Source organism: Elephas maximus, chromosome 21 (assembly GCF_024166365.1).
Source record: "Elephas maximus indicus isolate mEleMax1 chromosome 21, mEleMax1 primary haplotype, whole genome shotgun sequence".
NCBI lineage: Eukaryota > Metazoa > Chordata > Mammalia > Proboscidea > Elephantidae > Elephas > Elephas maximus.
The window spans coordinates 16,656,576-16,674,390 of NC_064839.1; the positions used below are offsets into that span (position 1 = coordinate 16,656,576).

Below are 17,815 nucleotides of genomic sequence, written 5' to 3' on the forward strand. Positions count from 1 at the left end.
GCTGAAGTGGATTGGTATTGGCCATTTTGAATTGGACAATCATATGGCCTGTGCCAAGAATAAAAACTTGAAGAGGAATAGCATTGCATTCATTGTCAGAAAGAACACTGCAAGACCTATTCTGAAGTACAATGCTGTCAGTGATAAGATGATATCCATACACCTACAAGGAAGACTGGTTAATACAACTATTATTCAGATTTACCCACCAACCACTAAGGCCAAAGATGAAGAAACTGAAGATTTTTTACCAACTTCTGCAGTCTGAAATTGATCAAACATGCAATCAGGATGCATTGATAATTACTGGTGATTGGAATACAAAAGTTGGAAACAGAGAAGAAGGATTGGTGGTTGGAAAATATGGCCTTCATGATAGAAATGACACCAAAGATCCTGTGATAAAATTTTGCAAGACCAATGACTTATTCCTTGCAAATATCTTTTTTCAAGAACATAAATGGTGACTATACATGTGGATCTCGCCAGATGGAATACACAGGAATCGAGTCGACTATGTTTCTGGAAAGACATGATGAAAAAGCTCAATATCATCAATCCAAACAAGGCCAGGGGCCAACTGTGGAACAGACCATCACTGCTCATACAAAGTTCAAGTTGAAACTGAAGAAAATTAGAACAAGCCCACGAGAGCCAAAGTATGACCTTGAGTATATCCCACCTGAATTTAGACACCAACTCAAGAATAGATTTGATGTGTTGAGCACTAATGGCCAAAGACCAGATGAGTTGTAGAATGACATCATGGACATGATACATAAAGAAAGCAAGATGTCATTAAAAAGACAGGAAAGAAAGAAAAGGCCAAAACGGATGTCAGAAGAGACTCTGAAACTTGCTCTTGAACGTCAAGTAGCTAAAGCAAAAGTAAGAAATGATGAAGTAGAAGACCTGAACAGAAGATTTCAAAGGGTGGCTCGAGAAGACAAAGTAAAGTATTATAAGGACATGTGCAGAGGGAGCTAGAGCTAGAAAACCAAAAGGGAAGAACATTCTTGGCATTTCTCAAGTAGAAAGAACTGAAGAAAAAATTCAAGCCTCAAGTGTCAGTATTGAAGGATCTATGGGGAAAATATTAGATGACACAGGAAGCATCAAAAGAAGATGAAAGGAATATACAAAGTCACTATACAAAGAATTGGTCGACGTCCAACCATTTCAGGAGGTGACATATGATCAGGAACCGATGGTACTGAAGGAAGAGGCCCAAGCTGCAGTGAAGGCATGGGCGAAAATCAGGGCTCCAGGAATTGACGGAATACCAGTTTAGATGTTTCAACAAACAGATGCAGCGCTGGAAGTGCTCACTTGTCTATGCCAAGAAATTTGGAAGACAGCTACCTGGCCAGGTGACTGGAAGAGATCCATATTTATGCCTATTCCAAAGAAAGGTGATCAAACTGAATGCAGAAATTATCAAACAATATCATTAATATCACATGTAAGCAAAATTTTGCTGAAGATCATTCAAAAGTGGCAGCAGCAGCATATCCACAGGGAACTGCCAGAAATTCAAGCCGGATACAGAAGAGGACATGGAACGAGGAATATCATTGCTGATGTCAGATGGATCCTGGCTGAAAGCAGAGAATATCAGAAGGATGTTTGCCCGTGTTTTATTGACTATGCGAAGGCATTCAACTGTGTGGATCATAACGAATTATGGATAACATTGCAAAGAATGGGAATTCCAGAACACTTAATTGTGCTCCTGAAGAACCTGTTCACAGACCAAGAGGCAGTTGTTCGAACAGAACACGGGAACACTCTGTGGTTTAAAGTCAGGAAATCTGTACATCAGGGTTGTGTGCTTTCCCTATACTTATTCAATCTGTATGCTGAGCAAATAATTTGAGAAGCTGGACTATATGAAGAAGAACGGGGCATCAGGATGGGCGGAAGACTCATTAACAACCTGCTTTATACAGATGACACAACCTTGCTTGCTGAAAGTGAAGAGGACTTGAAGCCCTTACTGATGAAGATCAAAGACCACAGCCTTCAGTATGGATTACACCTCAACATAAAGAAAACAAAAACCCTCACAACTGGACCAATGAGCAACATCATGATAAATGGAGAAAAGATTGACGTTGTCAAGGATTTCATTTTACTTGGATCCACAATCAACAGCCATGGAAGAAGCAGTCAAGAAATCAAAAGATGCATTGCATTGGGGCAAATCTGCTGCAAAAGACCTCTTTGAAGTGTTGAAAAGCAAAGGTGTCACCTTGAAGACTAAGGTGCGCCTGACCCAAGCCATGGTATTTTCAATCACATCATATGCATGCGAAAGCTGGACAGTGAATAAAGAAGACCAAAGAAGAGTTGACGCCTTTCAATTATGGCGTTGGCGAAGAATATTGAATATACCATGGACTGCCAAAAGAACAAACAGATCTGTCTTAGACGAAGTACAACCAGAACGCTCCTTCGAAGCAAGGATGACGAGACTTCATCTCACATACTTCGACATGTTGTCAGGAGGGATCAGTCCCTAGAGAAGGACATTATGCTTGGTAACATAGAGGGTCAGCAAAAAAGAGGGAGACCCTCGACAAGATGAGTTAACACCGTGGCTGCAACAATGGACTCAAGCAGAACAATGATTGTGAGGATGGTACAGGACTGGGTAGTATTTGGTTCTGTTGTACACAGGGTCGCTAGGAGTTGGAACCGACTTGAGGGGACCCAATAACAATAACGACATTATAGTTTAGCAGCAAGAACTTGTTTGTGCCCTTTTTTCTTTCTCTTTTTCTGTAGTAGCCATTTAGAAAGTAGTTCACCGTTGCCTGTTTTCTATATTGCCTCTGCTTTCCTGGATGATGTTAGTTAGTATCCCATAGCTCATGGGCCGTTTCTTTTGTTTCCTCACTGCTTTTTCCATGGGATACAACCAAAATAAAAGGTTATCTTATTCATCTTGTTGCTGTTAGTTGCCGTTGAGTCGGTTCCCACTAGTGGCGAACCTGTGTGCGCAGTGTAGAACTGCACTCGATAGGGTTTTCAAGGCTGTGACCTTTCAGGAGCAGATCACCAGACCTGTTTTCTGAGGTGCCTCTGGGTGGGTTCAAACCACCAAGCTTTCCGCTAAGTAGTCCAGAGCTTAACCATTTGCACCACAAAAACTTGCATTCCATAGCTAATCCCTACTCCTAATCGTCATGGCATGTTATTTAAAAAGGATTTTACTGCCAAAAATCTGTCAAGTTGGCTTTTGCTGTGTTAGTTTTGTTTTGTGAGGTTTACATGACCCTGGTGTACTTTGTTTTCTCACTGTTAAATTCTCAACTGAGTTGTCCCTATTTAAAGTGTGAGACTATACCAATATGATTTTTTGTTTTGTTTTGTTTAATTTTATTGTGCTGTCGGTGAAAGTTTATAGGGCAGATTTGTTTCTCACTCAAAAATTTATACACAACTTGTTTTGTGACACATTGGCAGTGATCCCCACAACGTGTCAGCCCTCTTCCCCTTTCCCTTTCCACATTTCAAGGGAGGCGATCTGTTTTTCAGATTTGATTCTGCAGTTGATTTTCTTTGTGATCTTGGGGAAATCAATTATCCATTTAAGAAACTATTTTAATTAGAAAGTAACTTCTGCCTGACCTGCCTCACAGAATTGTTGTGGATGTTTGAATTAGGGAGTAGTAAGAGCTCTTTAAAAAATATGAAGTACTGTACAGAAGTTGGATGCTTTGTCAAGGTGAGGCATCGTAGAAATTGTATCAGAAAGCAGTCTCCCCCTAAAGAAGGTCCCCTTGTCACATCACTGTAATTCTCGAAGCCTAGCACCCAAACTGTGAGCTTGATTCTTTTGGAGGAACTCTTAGGCTCTCAGAGAGTTTCCTTTCCTTTAATGCTTGTGTTAAGCTGAATAGAAACTGAAAAGAAGGGGAGAAGTCAGGATGACACTAAGAACGAGCTGATAACAGACGAAAACCTAACCAAACCTGTTGCTGTTGAGACAGCAGAGCCCAAATTCAGACCCCAAGGTGGTCCGAATGATACTGGACAGTTGTAGGTGTGCATGACAATGGCCCTGAGTTATAAAAACAAAAGGAGGGCTTTAAATTATGTCTGGCTGGGACTATAGCATGCTCTTATCATTGTTAAAGGCTTAGGGTATGGAGAAGAAAGTTTGGCAGTACTTACGTATTTTATTTTCTGGTACCAAAGGCTAAATGAGCATTGTTTTAGCATCATTAAGGGACCCTCTGTAAGATCATTAAAGGGTTGACAGTGGTTTGAAAACTTTTTTTTTTTTTTAATTTGGTAGACTATCTCATAGGTGTCTGATTTTGTCCATGGGTGTTAAGGACCTTATATTATTTTCCGGGATAAGGGTAAATTTAGTGGGAGTCTTTACAAGGTTGCTAAGTAAGCATTATTTTGATTAAATGATGTTTTGCCCAATATCGACATGTTAGAAATACTCTTGAAATAGCTATTATCCCAGGCCTTACTTCAGAGAAGAAGAAATAGTATCGAAGAACTTCATACTATACCATACACAGAGGTGCTTGCTAATAACTTCTACAGAGAGCAGATTTGAAGAGAGGTCAAGTAGTGAATGAGACATATATGCTTAAAATAAATTCAATTTGAAAGATTTAACAAAATGAAACACAGTGTAGGGCCCAGAGAATGTTTTTATAATCACAGAATTATAGCATATTTTCAATACTTTAAATTTTATGCATATCCAGAAAATATCTTTTTCTGTGATCTGGGTGGCTGCTCAAAATAAGCGTCAAGTGTATCGTTTCTATTTTTGCTTTGTTTGCTGTTTATTGGGTTAAGAAAGTTACCTAGTCAGAAATACGGAAAGAAGAAAGTTGATTTATTAGGATAGTGGGTTTCTGCCTGACTTTAAACATATTTTTGTTGTTGCTACAATATTATTGGCTTGTTTGTGAAATTTGTTTGGGGGAAGCCACATACTTAGAGTTGTAGCTTTTAGTTTAATAATAATTATCATTTCATCATGTTGCTTTATTCTGACAAAAAGTATAACAGATGCTAGTAAAAAATGACTTTCTTGAGCGAAGCCTTAAATGAAATTTTTCTGTTAAAGAGAAAAGAGTACAGTTTTAGTAAACGAGGAATATTATATAGATATCGTAACCTGATAAAGAGTGGTACTTTAAAACCAAAGTACAACATCATGTGAAACAGCAAAGACAATTCCTATTAAGTTAGGAACAGACAAGGATGCCTGCCCTCACCAGTATTATTTGGCCTTATGTTAGTAATGCTAGCCAATGCTGTAGGGCAAGAAAGCTGTCTGGCTGGCTATAAAATAAGCAAACGAAAGTCAATAGCTTTTCTATACAAGTCAGAAAATGTAATTCAAAACAAAAAAAGGTTTCACTCACCAGAGCACTAAAAACCCCCAAATAATTTAGAAGCAAAGGCAGAAATGTGAAGAAAATGGAAAAACTTGGCATAAAAGACTTGAAGATGTCAATGCAACTCATTACTTTGTTAATTAATGTAATTCACATAAAAATTTCACTGAATTTTGTTTGGGGGGGAAGGTGGGAGAGTGACTTACTAAGATGTTTCTAAAGAGCACCTGGAGGAATAAATAGGCAAGTATAGCCAAGGACATTCTGGAAATGAAAGACAAGTTTGGGGGAGGATTCGTTTTATACCACTGTCATGGATTGAATTGTGTTCCCACCAAAAATATGTGTCACCATGGTTAGGCCATGATTCCCAGTATTGTGTGGTTATCCTCCATTTTGTGATTGTAATTTTATGTTAAGAGAATTAGGGTGGGATTTTAACACCAGCCTTACTCAGGTCACCTCCCTGATCCAAGGTAAAGGGAGTTTCCCTGGGGTGTGGCCTGCACCACCTTTTATCTCTCACGAGATAAAAGGGAAGCAAGCAGAGAGTTGGGGACCTTACACCACCAAGAAAGCAGCACCAGAAGCAGAGTGTGTCCTTTGGACACAAGGTCCCTGCGCCCGATAAGCTCCTTGACCAGGGGAAGATTGAAGACAAGGACCTTCCTCCAGAGGCGACGAGAGAGAAAACCTTCCCCTGGAGCTGACGCCTTGAATTTGGACTTTTAACCTACTAGGCTGTGAGAAAATAAATTTCTCTTTGTGAAAGCCATCTGCTTGTGGTATTTCTGTTACGGCAGCACTAGATGACTAAGACAACTACCAACTATTTATAGATTTACAAAAGAATTTGAAAGGTAGCTTGAGCCCAAGAATGGACAAAACTAGCAGTAGATGTGAAAAGAAAGCCAAAGACCTGACCCAACTATGCATAAGTGTTTAATTAATAGATAATCAAAGAGTTTGTGTGTACCAGGATTCTTTCAAGTAGAAATGAAAGAAAGCCATACTGGCTTAAGCAAAAAACAAAGTCCTTTTTTTTTTCCTCACGTACCTGGGGTGTCCAGGGGGTGCTACTCGCTTCAGTGGCTAGTCTAGGGAAGGCTCAAATGCCATATCTCTCCCTGACTTGATTCGTTCTTGGAGTTGGCTCCATTCTCTCTGTGCAGCCAGAGAAAAGGGAGGTGTGGTTGTCGATACTCCCAGGCTTCTGTTTTTGCAGCTTGAGGTCCAGGAAGAGAATGACCTTCCATCATGGATTGAATTGTGTGTCCCCCAAAATGTCTGTCAACTTGGCTAGGTCATGATTCCCTTGTATGATTGTCTACCATTTTATCATCTGATGTGATTTCCCTGTGTGTGGTAAATCCTATCACTACGATGTAATGAGATGGATTAGCGGCAGTTATATTGATGAGGTCTGCAAGATTAGGTAGTGTCTTAAGCCAGTCTCTTTCGAGATATAAAAGAGAGAATCGAGCAGAGAGACAGGGGGACTTCATACCTCTTAAGAAAGCAGTGCCGGGAGTAGAGCACGTCCTTTGGACCTGAGGTTCCTGTGCTGAGAAGCCCCCAGACTAAAGGAAGATTGATGACAAGGACCTTCCTCCAGAGCTGGCAGAGAGAGAAAGCCTTCCCCTGGAGCTGATGCCCTGAATTTGGACTTGTAGCCTACTAGATAGTGAGAGAATAAATTTCTCTTTGTTAAAGGCATCCACTTGTGGTATTTCTGTTATAGCAGCACTGCATGACTAAGACACCTTCTACACTGTCAGTATGTAAAGTCCTAGGGAAAGACACCATGTAGGCCATGACCATGGGACACTGCACTATCTGGGGGGCACCCATACCTGCCTTTATCTAGCCAGGACTTCTAACTGGCTGTGTTGTGCAACCTCACAGAATCACATGCAACACTGGGGGCAGGGACTGTTCCCTGAGGAAAGGGGTGGGCCGGTAGAATTACTGGGGAGAGCAGGACCAGCAAGTGTATACTCAGTGGTTGAGAAAAGGATGGCATATTCAGTAAACGGTGCTGGACATGTGATTAACTATTGGAGAAAAATAAAAGATCCCTACTTTTCACCAAAATCAGTTAAATTCCAAATGAATAAGTAATAGTTAAAATTGGAAGAAGGAAAAAAAATTAAATAACTAGAAGAAAATGTAGCCAGATATTTTTCTCGTCTCAACCTAAAAAAGCCTTTCAAAACATATAGTAAATTGTCCCTAAAAGCAGAGACTGCAGACTGACAGCCAAGTGGCTGGATCAGACCTGTGGGTCTTGCCTTGTCTTATTTATCTTTTAAAAATTGTGCTAGAATTTTAAAATCAAGATTTTCCCTACAAGTCTAGATTTCTGGCTTATCCTGGCAGATGGGAGGCACTGGCAATGCTGGGCTCACATCCCTCCATGGTAGCAGTTGGCCAGCACTAAGAGGCAGCCCCTTCCTTGAGATGGGTCATGGAGTCTCCAGGTTGTCACTTCTCCACCACTCTCTAATGACCTCAGCATTGAAGGTGCCTGTGAGTTGCCCTTTCTTGTTGTAGTTACATTCAATTACCTTAGCTCTCTGTTCCTTTTAGGCAAAGATTCATAGATGTAGCTCCATCGTCATAATAAAAGAACTTATGCTTACTGAAAAAACTTAAGACCAACTGGGGAAAGATGCTGGACGTGTGATTGACGATTGCCGCCTATGGCAAAAGGTTAATAGCCACAATATATAAAAAATGCTGATGAACCAGTAAGAAAATATGTCAAATATCACCCGTAAATACTATGCTCATTAAAAAAAATCACCTATATGAGACCAAATGATCAACAATTACTTTTAAAACAAAGATGAGAATGTAAGGAGGCAGGGAAACTAGATTAACAGAAATGGAACAACCAGAATGGAGATAATGAAAATGTTCACACGTTGTGAAGAATGTAACCAAGGCTGTAAACGTAGAATTTCTGTACACAGAGCAATCTGCGTAGAAATTGTTGAATGGGAATCTATATTGCTGTGTAAACCTTCACTGAAAACAAAATAAAATATTATTAAAAGAAAAAATACTCAAACCCAAAAATTAAGAATAAAAAGATGAAAACGGTCAATTTTCAGTAGGCTATAAACTATGTGATGTCAGAGATCATGCCTGTCTTTTCAGTCCAGTGACTTAGTGCCAGGCACTAAGTAGGATAAAAAAAAAAAAAGTAGGATAGCTGTTATTTATTAAGGATTTACTACGTGCTGAGTAAACAGCAGGGCCGTGGTGGCACAGAGGTTAAGAACTATGGTGAGCTATGGCTGCTAACCAAAAGTTGGCAGTTCAAATCCACCAGGCTCTCTTTGGAAACCCTGTGGGGCAGTTCTACTCTGTCCTATAGGGTCACTGTGAGTCGGAATCTACTTGATGGCAATGGGTTTGACTTTGGGGTTTAAGTAAACAGTAGGAGCCCTGGTGGCACAGTGGTTAAGCGTTCAGCTGCTAACCGAAAGAAAGGTCAGCCGTGCAAATCCACCAGCTGCTCCTTGGAAGCCCTATGGGGCAGTTCTGCTCTGTCCTATAGGATCATTATGAGTTGGAATCGACTTGACAGCAACAGGTCTAAGTAAACTGTATGAGCCCTGGTGATACAGTGGTTAAAGCACTCTGCTGCTAACAGAAAGGCTGGCAGTTCAAACCTACCAGTTGCTCTGCAGGAGAAAGATGCAGCAGCCTGCTTCCGTAAAGATTACAGTCTTGGAAACCCTGTGGGGCAGCTCTCCTCTGTCCTATAGGGTTGCTATGAGTCAGAATTTGACTTGAAGGCAATGAGTAAGTAAACAGTATGCCCTGTGCTGAGTCCCTTCCATGAGCTTGTTTAATCTCTGCAGAAACCCTCCGAAATGGGTACTACTGTGGTCCTCCTTCTACAGATGGTGCAGCTGAGGTTGGGGTACAGCACCTATGAAGGCACACCCCGTAAGTAAGTGGTGATTCCAGCTCATGCTGTTTAAGCTACTACCTGAGAGTCCATCATACAGTTATCAAAATGAACTGAAAAAGAAGGGGTACAAATATCCAATAAACATGGAGAAAACTCCCAGCCTTATGAGGAATCAAAGAATAAAAGCAAAGCACTCTAGTATGGAGGTCGGGGAAGGAACCTCATGCTTTTCTGTGGGAGAACCTATCAGTGCCCACTGGGGTGCAGGGCATTTTGGAAATGTTTTTCCAAAGTTTTAAATGTTCCTACCCTTTCACCCAGGGATTTCACTTCTCAGAATTTATTCTAAGAGAAAAATTAGAGTTGGTTACAGATTCGTGTGCAAAGCAGCCATTATGATGTTAACTATAATAGTGAAGAATCAGAAACAACCAAAAAGCTCAACAATAATGGATTGGTGGGAGAAATTATGGTCTATTCATATACTCGAATACTATTCAATATTAAAAATTCATTTTTATATGCCAGGCAGAGTGACCTTGATGTGGCCCCTGTGTTTCCCCTGGCTCCACAGTGGTGTATGTGGCAAGGTACTTTGCGTCAGGTATTTGCTGGGTATGTGTGTCTGGCCCATCGTCAGCACCAGCTATGTTTGCTGCTGTTAAGGGGAGTGGGGATATAGGTGATTTTTAGGGTTTTTTTTTTTCTGTGTGCTTTTCCAAACAGCTGTAAAATTATACTTTTCCTTCAGAGTTTACTTTTTGTTAACTTTGAAAACTTATGGGATCTCGTAAAATAAACCTACATACATCATGTTTTTGGTGTAGGTGTAAATGGGATCTTTCCGAGTCCATTTTTTCCCTTAAGCTTTTAAAAATTATGTAAATAATGCCAACCCTTACCCCAAAAATCTCATTAGCACAGAATAAAACTAAATTGTGAAAGCCTTTCTCCAAGTTAGCCTTGTCCCCAGTTCCATTACCCAAGGTAATCACTATTAATAGTTACATTATTTAAAATATAAATTGGAAGCTTGCCCTATTTAATGTAAGTTAGTAAGAGAATCGACTCGACAGCACTGGGCCTGGGCTGGGCAGTAAGCAAATAATCACCCCCAGTGTGTTTTGGATATCTGGATTTTTGTATGTCGATGTCCCTGAAAGTGAGCTACCCCTGGTATCTTAGTCATCTACTGCTGCTATAACAAAAATACAAGTGGATGATTTTAACAAAGAGAAATTTACTGTCCAAATTCAGGGTGCCAGCCCCTGCGGAAGGCTTTCTTTCTCTGTCAGGTCTGCAGGAAGGTCCTTGTCATCAATCTTCCCTGGTCAAGGAGCTTCTTAGCCCAGGGACTCCAGGTCCAAAGGGCACACTCTTCTCCTAGCTCTTGTTCCTTGGTGGTATGAGGTTCCCAAGTCTCCTGCTCACTTCCCTCTTTTATATCTGAAAAGAGACTGATTTAAGACACAACCTAATCTTGTAGACTGAGTCCTGCCTCATTAACATAACTGCCACTAATCCCACCTCATTAACATCATAGAGGTAGGATTTACAACACACAGGAAAATCGCATCAGATGACAAAATGGTGAACAATCACACAACACTGGGAATCATGGATTAGCCAAGTTGACACACATTTTTGGGGGACACAGTTTAATCCATAACACCTGGGTTAGTCTGTGCTGCTTTTAACAGTACTCAAACACAGGAAAAGCTGTTACAAGTGGTTGTGTATTTAAGAGCAGTGCCTCTTTGCTCTTAAACACCAGCCCTTCCACCAAAAATAAACTAATAATTAATTAATTGTTTTGGTATTAGACTTGTATGAGTTCAACACCTCCATATTCCATTTTTGTATTTGAGAATATAACAAATTTCTGTAGGAAGAACAATTCTTATTGGCATTCGGCCCTGGTAGATAAAGAAGAGAGTCACTGTGTAATGCAAACCTCAACTACCAGCCAAAACGTTGGCAGTTCAAACCCACCCAGAGGTGCCTCAGAAGACAGGCCTGGCAATCTGCTTCCAAAAGGTCACTGCCTTGGAAACCCTATGGAGCAGCTCTACTTTGCACACATGGGGTCAGTTTGGGTCAGACCCTACTCCACAGCAACCAATAACAACGACAGATATTTGGGAAGTAAATTCACTAACTAAGCTTCTGGTTTGGGCTATTTGATCCCAGTTGGGGACTACTACCAGCCATTCCTCTTTAGGCTTCCCAACTTCACCCAGATTTGGGTAGATCTACTGAGTGGTGGGGAAGTAGAGAATTTTTGGTGGATGCAGAAAGAATTAGGGACTACAGTTAGATAAAGCAGCCCTTCGGTAATAGTCTTCTTCCTTTTTTCTCTCATTTCCTTTACCTTATAATTGTTTGAACGTAGTGGCGGGGTTGGGTGGCAAAAGTTAGAGGCTTGAGGGGAGAAGTCAGGTGGTTTTCATCCTCTGTTTTCCCAGCAGTAAAAGAGGGAAGTGGCAAAGAGGAAATCAAATGAAAAACTATCCTTCTGAAACACTGGCCTGATAAAACTCTAGTCCAGAAACTGAACAGCAGCAGGTGATGGGATTTAAAAAGAATGCTCTAGTTTCTAGGAAAGCAAGTTTGAGCACGGTTTAAAAGAAGAAGAAAATGGAAATGTCGTAATCTAGGACACATACACGTTCCCACCCTCTGTACCTTCACTCCCAGTGTCTCGGCCGTGGAGGTAGCACGGCGAATAGACAGGCGTTCCTTCCTGTGAGCAGCCACCTCAAATCCTGCAACGTTTGCCAAAGTAAGCTGTGTGGGCTCTTTCTTCTTCCTTTTAAATAATTGTACATCTTGGTCTGTATTTTCTCTTGCTCTTGTTTTCTTTTTTATCTTAACTATAGTAAGAATTATTATTTGGGGTGTGAATGAGTTTCCCTGTCTATGGACAAACAGAGGTAGGAGAGGGCCTTTTCCTTTCAGCTCTGGTGCTGGGGATCTTCCTACTTTTCAAGTGATCTCACTGAACCCTTATCAGTGAGGTAGGAAGTTAGACACACGGTGCTGACTTTAAATATAAAGAAGCTGATAGGGTATTTGATTCATGAAATACTTATAAACCTTGGCCTTTAAAGAAGTTTCATATTTATTGTAGGTATTTTCTTACAGCCATGTCTTTACGCCCAGGCTGACTTGTTTCCTTAGGCTGCTATCTGAGAACTGGAATTGCCTGGTCACAGGGCATCTCCAGCCCACAGTTCTTGGGCCCGGTTGCCCTCCTTTCTGTTCTGTCAGCTCTCAGGCACCATGTGTGAGAGTCCGTTTCCTTGGATCCTGGTGCAGAGCTCAGGTTAAGGAAGGCAATCTCCTTTTATGACCCTGTGGGCTTGGAGGTGGGTAGATGTACTCCTGTGAACGGAGGGTCCCTTCCTAAAGAAGGGTTCTCTGTGCTGAGTACCGGGCCTGAGGTAGGAGTCTGGGGGTCCCAAGCTGAGTCAGACAGGCTTCTTCCTGCTGGAGAGTCCGTGCTGAGGGGGAAGGCCTGCACGCAGGTGCTTCCCTATGTCTACCTGCTCTGCAAGAGGTAGGACAGGAGTGGTCCAGGAGCACTGAGGAGGTCTGAAGTGATTCGGCTTGGGAACCTTACAGAGGAGGTGATATTGAGCTCTTGAAGCCTGAGTCAGGCTCGCATGTGCAAGGGCATGATTTCTGAAAAGGGGTGGCATGTTTGGGCAGCGGTTCTGTGGGAGAAGAGGATCAGAAGTGAGACAGGAAAGGTTGGTAGGGCTCTCATGAGGAGTTTGGAAGTGACACTAACAGGTGGAGGAAGGGGACCCTGGTGACATGTAAAATGGCCCAGGAAGGGAGAGCTGCCTGCAGCAGGCCAGTCTGGAGATAACTGCAGCGTCCTACTGAGAGGTCAAAGGCCTTGCACTATGAGGCAAGGCAGGGTGTGGTTCGGAAGACACGTACAGAAAGAGTGGACAGGATTTGGAGACCCATTAGCCAGGGGGCACTCTGAAGATTCCTTTTGGGGAAGCAGTAACTCAGGGTGGAAAATACAAGGAAGAGATTTGGGAGGAAAGTGAAGGAGTTTCATTTTGGCCTGGCTTGTTGAGTTCAAGGTGATATCTAGGTAGGGGTGTCTAGCTGGCAGTTGAACTAATACAGGAACATGGATGCGTGTGATGGTTTCTTAGTGAAACCTGAATTCTGGAGGCTCCTGAAGATGTCACTCAAATGCACTGTGACCGCCCCAGGGCTTGCTTGTACTCATGGCTCTTGTTATCTACGTGCATTTGGAAAAAAGCAAGCTGTACGAGAGGGTATAAATCCCTGCCACCCCCAGCATCAGTCTTACTCTCCAGAGTAAACCACTGCCAACAGGATCTTATGTATTCTTCCAGAAATTTGTCTGGCAAATGTACTCACATCCAAGTATATAAATTCTTAGGAAGGATGAGTCAGATGCTAACAGAAACTCACTACGCACATTGCTTCGGGCATGCACTCACTTTCCAAAACATTGTGTCGTGTGTATGGGCCTGGGTTTGGGGGCTCTCTGGTTCTCAAATGTCAATGCTGCCCACAGCTCGAGCACCAAGTTCTTTTTTTAGAATTGCCCAGGTTCTCAGCTCAGAATTGTAAGCTGTGTAACCTTTTGGTTTGCAAGACAAGACTATTAGAGTAATTTGAGTCTTTCTTCTTTTAAGTGTGAATTTTAATGAATATTTTTCCTTGTCGTAAAAATATACAATGGTAATTAACATATATATATACATGTATCTACACACACACACAAGGTAGACTACATAGATGTATTTGTTGTTGTTGTTAGGTGCCGTAGGGTTGGTTCTGACTCATAGCAACCCTAGCTACAACGGAAGGAAGCATTGCCTGGTCCTGCACCATCCTCACGATCATTGCTATGTTTGACCCCGTTGTTGCAGCCACTGTGTCAATCCATCTCATTGAGGGTCTTCCTCTTTTTCGCTGACCCTATGTACAACAGAATGAAACACTGCTCAGTCCTTAGCCATCCTCATAATCATTGCCATGTTTGAGCCCATAGTTCCAGCCACTGTGTCAGTCATTTTTGCTGAGGGGCTTCCTCTTTTTCACTGACACTCTACCAAGTGTGATGTCCTTCTCCAGGGACCGGTCCCTCCTGATAACGTGTCCAAAGTTGTGCAACCATTCTCACCCTCCTTTTCTGAGTTGTTTCTTCCTCATTAACATAAACTCACTGCCCCCTAAGGTTCCTATCTAATCTTTTGAGTTGCTGTTGTCGATTTGATCCCATATAAGACACAGCTTGTCAGGCTGTGTGGCCTAACCTGTGCATGTGTGTATGTGTGTGCGCGCATGTCATTTCTGAAGCCTGTTCCTTTCCTGCACCATCCTTGTCTAGGTCTTTATCTAGTCCCTCTATAAGGCAGTCATTATGAGCTGTTCTCCCTGCATCCAGTCTTGTCTCCTTGCCGATCCATTGTTTACACAGGTGCCAGATTAAGCTTCTAAAAATGCTGCATTTTCTAAGCCAGGCTTTCCCTAGTCCCTCTCAGAAACATTTAAACAGCTCCCTGTTTTCACAGGTGAAGTCTGAACTTCTCAGCCTGTCCTTCGAAGCCTGGCCACTGGTGCTCGCCTTCCTCTCCGATGCTTCTCCTTCCTCCTCTGCCAGAGATGTGCAAGTCGCTGGCTGTTCCTGTGTGCCTTCGACCTCATGGTCTCCTGGAAGCCTCCACCTCCTTCACGGAGCTTTGTCTGCCAGCCATTCTTTCCAAGACTGCTGATGTTCACTGGCTGACGTGTTCACTAGACACTTAATTCACGGAAGAAACATTTCGAAAGACTGTTTTGCTCACTGTAAGGAATGGATCGCAGACACTGATAAACACTGCCAAGGCTCCTAATATGCCTCCAGTAAGTCACCTTAGAATTTCTTATTTGATTTAATTATTTCTGCTTTTTGATTCATTCTGTATGTTCTCATTTTAGATTAGCATGAGTTGTGACATTAAAATTAGGGTAACAGTCTATGACTATAAAGTCATCAGCCGAGTTACAAGACAATTAAATTAGGTTATTTAAGATGGTGATTTCTCATTACATCAGTCCTGCTTATGTTAGTAACTTGTCCTCCTTTTTCTTCAGCCTGCATGAAGAATCAGTGATTTTTATGAGTACGTGTCTCCGAGACCGAGGAGGAGAAGGTGCGAATGGAGGTGATGAACAGGACGGAGAGTGTGATCAAGGAGCTCCGGCCCAGTGTTGTCGTGAGTACCTGCCTGGGAGCTGGCTGCTCAGTCACACTCTGTCCACGGGGTGGGAGAGGAGCCCCAACGTCTTGTTCAGAGTCTTCACATGCAGGTGGACGTGCATCTGGAGACTCACGGTTAGTTAACTTTCAAAGATGAACAGTTTTCTGCAGCCTTTGGAATTTGGGCTCTCTAATCATTTTCATTGACTCGAATAACAAACTTTTTTTTTTTGCAGTGCTAAAAAGCAACTCCTAAAAATGAACTATACTGAGAAAATACAGAACGGAATTTGAAATTCTCATGAACTCTGGACTTTCTGGAGCCACAAAGGGTGGATGAACCCTTGAAACTATTGCCCCGAATTAATCTTTAAACCTTAAACCAAAAAGACCCCTGAAATCTTCTTGAAACTGAACAATAATATAGCTTAACTAGTAAAAAATGTCTGCCTTGAGTACTATGCTCTTTTAAGAATTATCTAAAACCAAAATCCATCTTTTTGGGATCAAATTGACAACAGCAACTCGAAAGATTAGATAGAAACCTTAGGGGGCAGTGAGTTTATGTTGATGAGGGAGGAACAACTCAGAAGAGGAGGGTGGGAACGGTTGCACAACTTGAAGAATGTAATCAGTGTCACTAAATGGTACATGGAGAAACGTGAATTGCTGTGTGTTTTGCTGTGCATATTCTCCACAACAACAACAAAATAAATAAAATTTAGAAAAAAAATAACTGTACTTAGGAATCATTAGTATTAAAGAAGGCAAATCAAACTTCGTTGTAGTAGTTCTTTTATGAGATGTGATATATCAAAACCTCATTACAGTTTTGTTCCAATCTGTTAGTCTAAACAAATATCGATTTCTTATAGTGGAATGAAAATGCCAAGTGGGAATTTCCTTCATCCCGTGATGTTTATTTTCTTGGGTGAGTGCAGGCGTTAGTCTTTTCTGCCCCTGTCGTGAAACCACTGCTTCTCTCTCTCTGACCATTCCTTGTTGCCCAGTATAGCTCCCACCCGGTAAACAAAATGTCTGCCCCAAATTAACAACTCTTTGCTTATTTGTGGTCCTTGTTGTCGGTAGTAAGTTAATACTTCACTTTTCAGGGCTTCTTTGAGGGTATGTTCTAAAATTTAGTGCCTTCAGAGAAGTACTTATTAGAATCCTTTACTTTACGTTATGTAGCATTTCTTTAGGCTCTGTCATGGGGTGGCGAAGCGAAGCCAGGAAGTGTTTTTGTCCATTTGGTAAAACAAAGAAGTTTTAAGTAAGGTATTATACGAGGGGAGGACACTAGTGTTTTATTGAGCAGCTACCATATGTCACATTGCCTCTCTTATGTGACCCAAGTCAGTGGCTCTCAACTGGCAGTGATTTTGCCACCCAGGGCACATTTGGCCCTGGTGGCACAGTGGTTAAGTGCTGTGTTGATGGTCCGAACCCGCCAGCCGCTCTGTGGCAGAAAAGGCCTGTTGATCTGCTGCTGTAAAGGTTTATAGCCTTGGAAACCCTGTGGGGCAGTTCTACTGTGTCCTGTAGGGTTGCTATGAGTCGGAACTGACTTGACGACAGTGGGTTTGGTGTTTTGGTTTTTTTGGAGACTTTTTTGGTTGTCATGACTGGGGAGGTGCTCCTGGCATCTAGTGGATAAAGGCCAGGGATCCTGCTAAGCATGCACAGGGCAGCTGGCATAACGAAAAATTATCTGGCCCCAATGTCAGTAGTGCTGAAGTTGAGAAACCCAGATCTAAATAATCCGCATCTTTCTGACGTGGAGCATTTTATCCTCATGTTTTTAGAGATGAGGAACACGAGGCTGTGATTCAGTCCCTGGTCCATCTCGCGCCGAGGCTGAGCTTTTTCCATTGCTCCTGTTATTGCGAAATTCCCAGTCCTGGTCTGTTGTCTATCTGCACGCATGCCTGCCCAGCCTTCTCCTGTCCTCCACGGCAGAGATTGGATGTGTCCAGGTTTTATGCCACAGCATGATGGTAGAATGACAGTACCCGGTGTCCTCTGTGGACTCAGCCTATAGGCCAGCGGTTGCCCCCTAGTTGGGGTTACCATACTGGTGGTGCAGAGGTTAAAGCACTCGGATGCGAACCAAAAGGTCAGTGGTTCAAACCCACCAGCTGCTTCGCAGGAGAAAGATGTGGCAGTCTGCTTCGGTAAAGGTTACAGCCTTGGAAATCCTGTGGGGCAGTTCTGTTCTCTTCTACAGGGTTGCTGTAAGTTGGAATCGACTGGGCGGCAGTGGGTTTGGTTTGGTTT

The 17,815-nt window shown here is 42.3% G+C and overlaps 1 protein-coding gene across 1 annotated transcript in view; it reads left to right on the forward strand.

Annotated features, from left to right (window-relative positions):
- LOC126065078 (terminal nucleotidyltransferase 4B-like) overlaps window positions 1–17,815 on the forward strand; it is a 72,551-nt gene that overhangs the window by 22,319 nt on the left and 32,417 nt on the right. Inside the window, 2 exon segments of the mRNA XM_049864743.1 lie at window positions 15,444–15,478; window positions 15,481–15,554. Of these exon segments, the coding sequence (XP_049720700.1) occupies window positions 15,444–15,478; window positions 15,481–15,554 (109 nt within the window).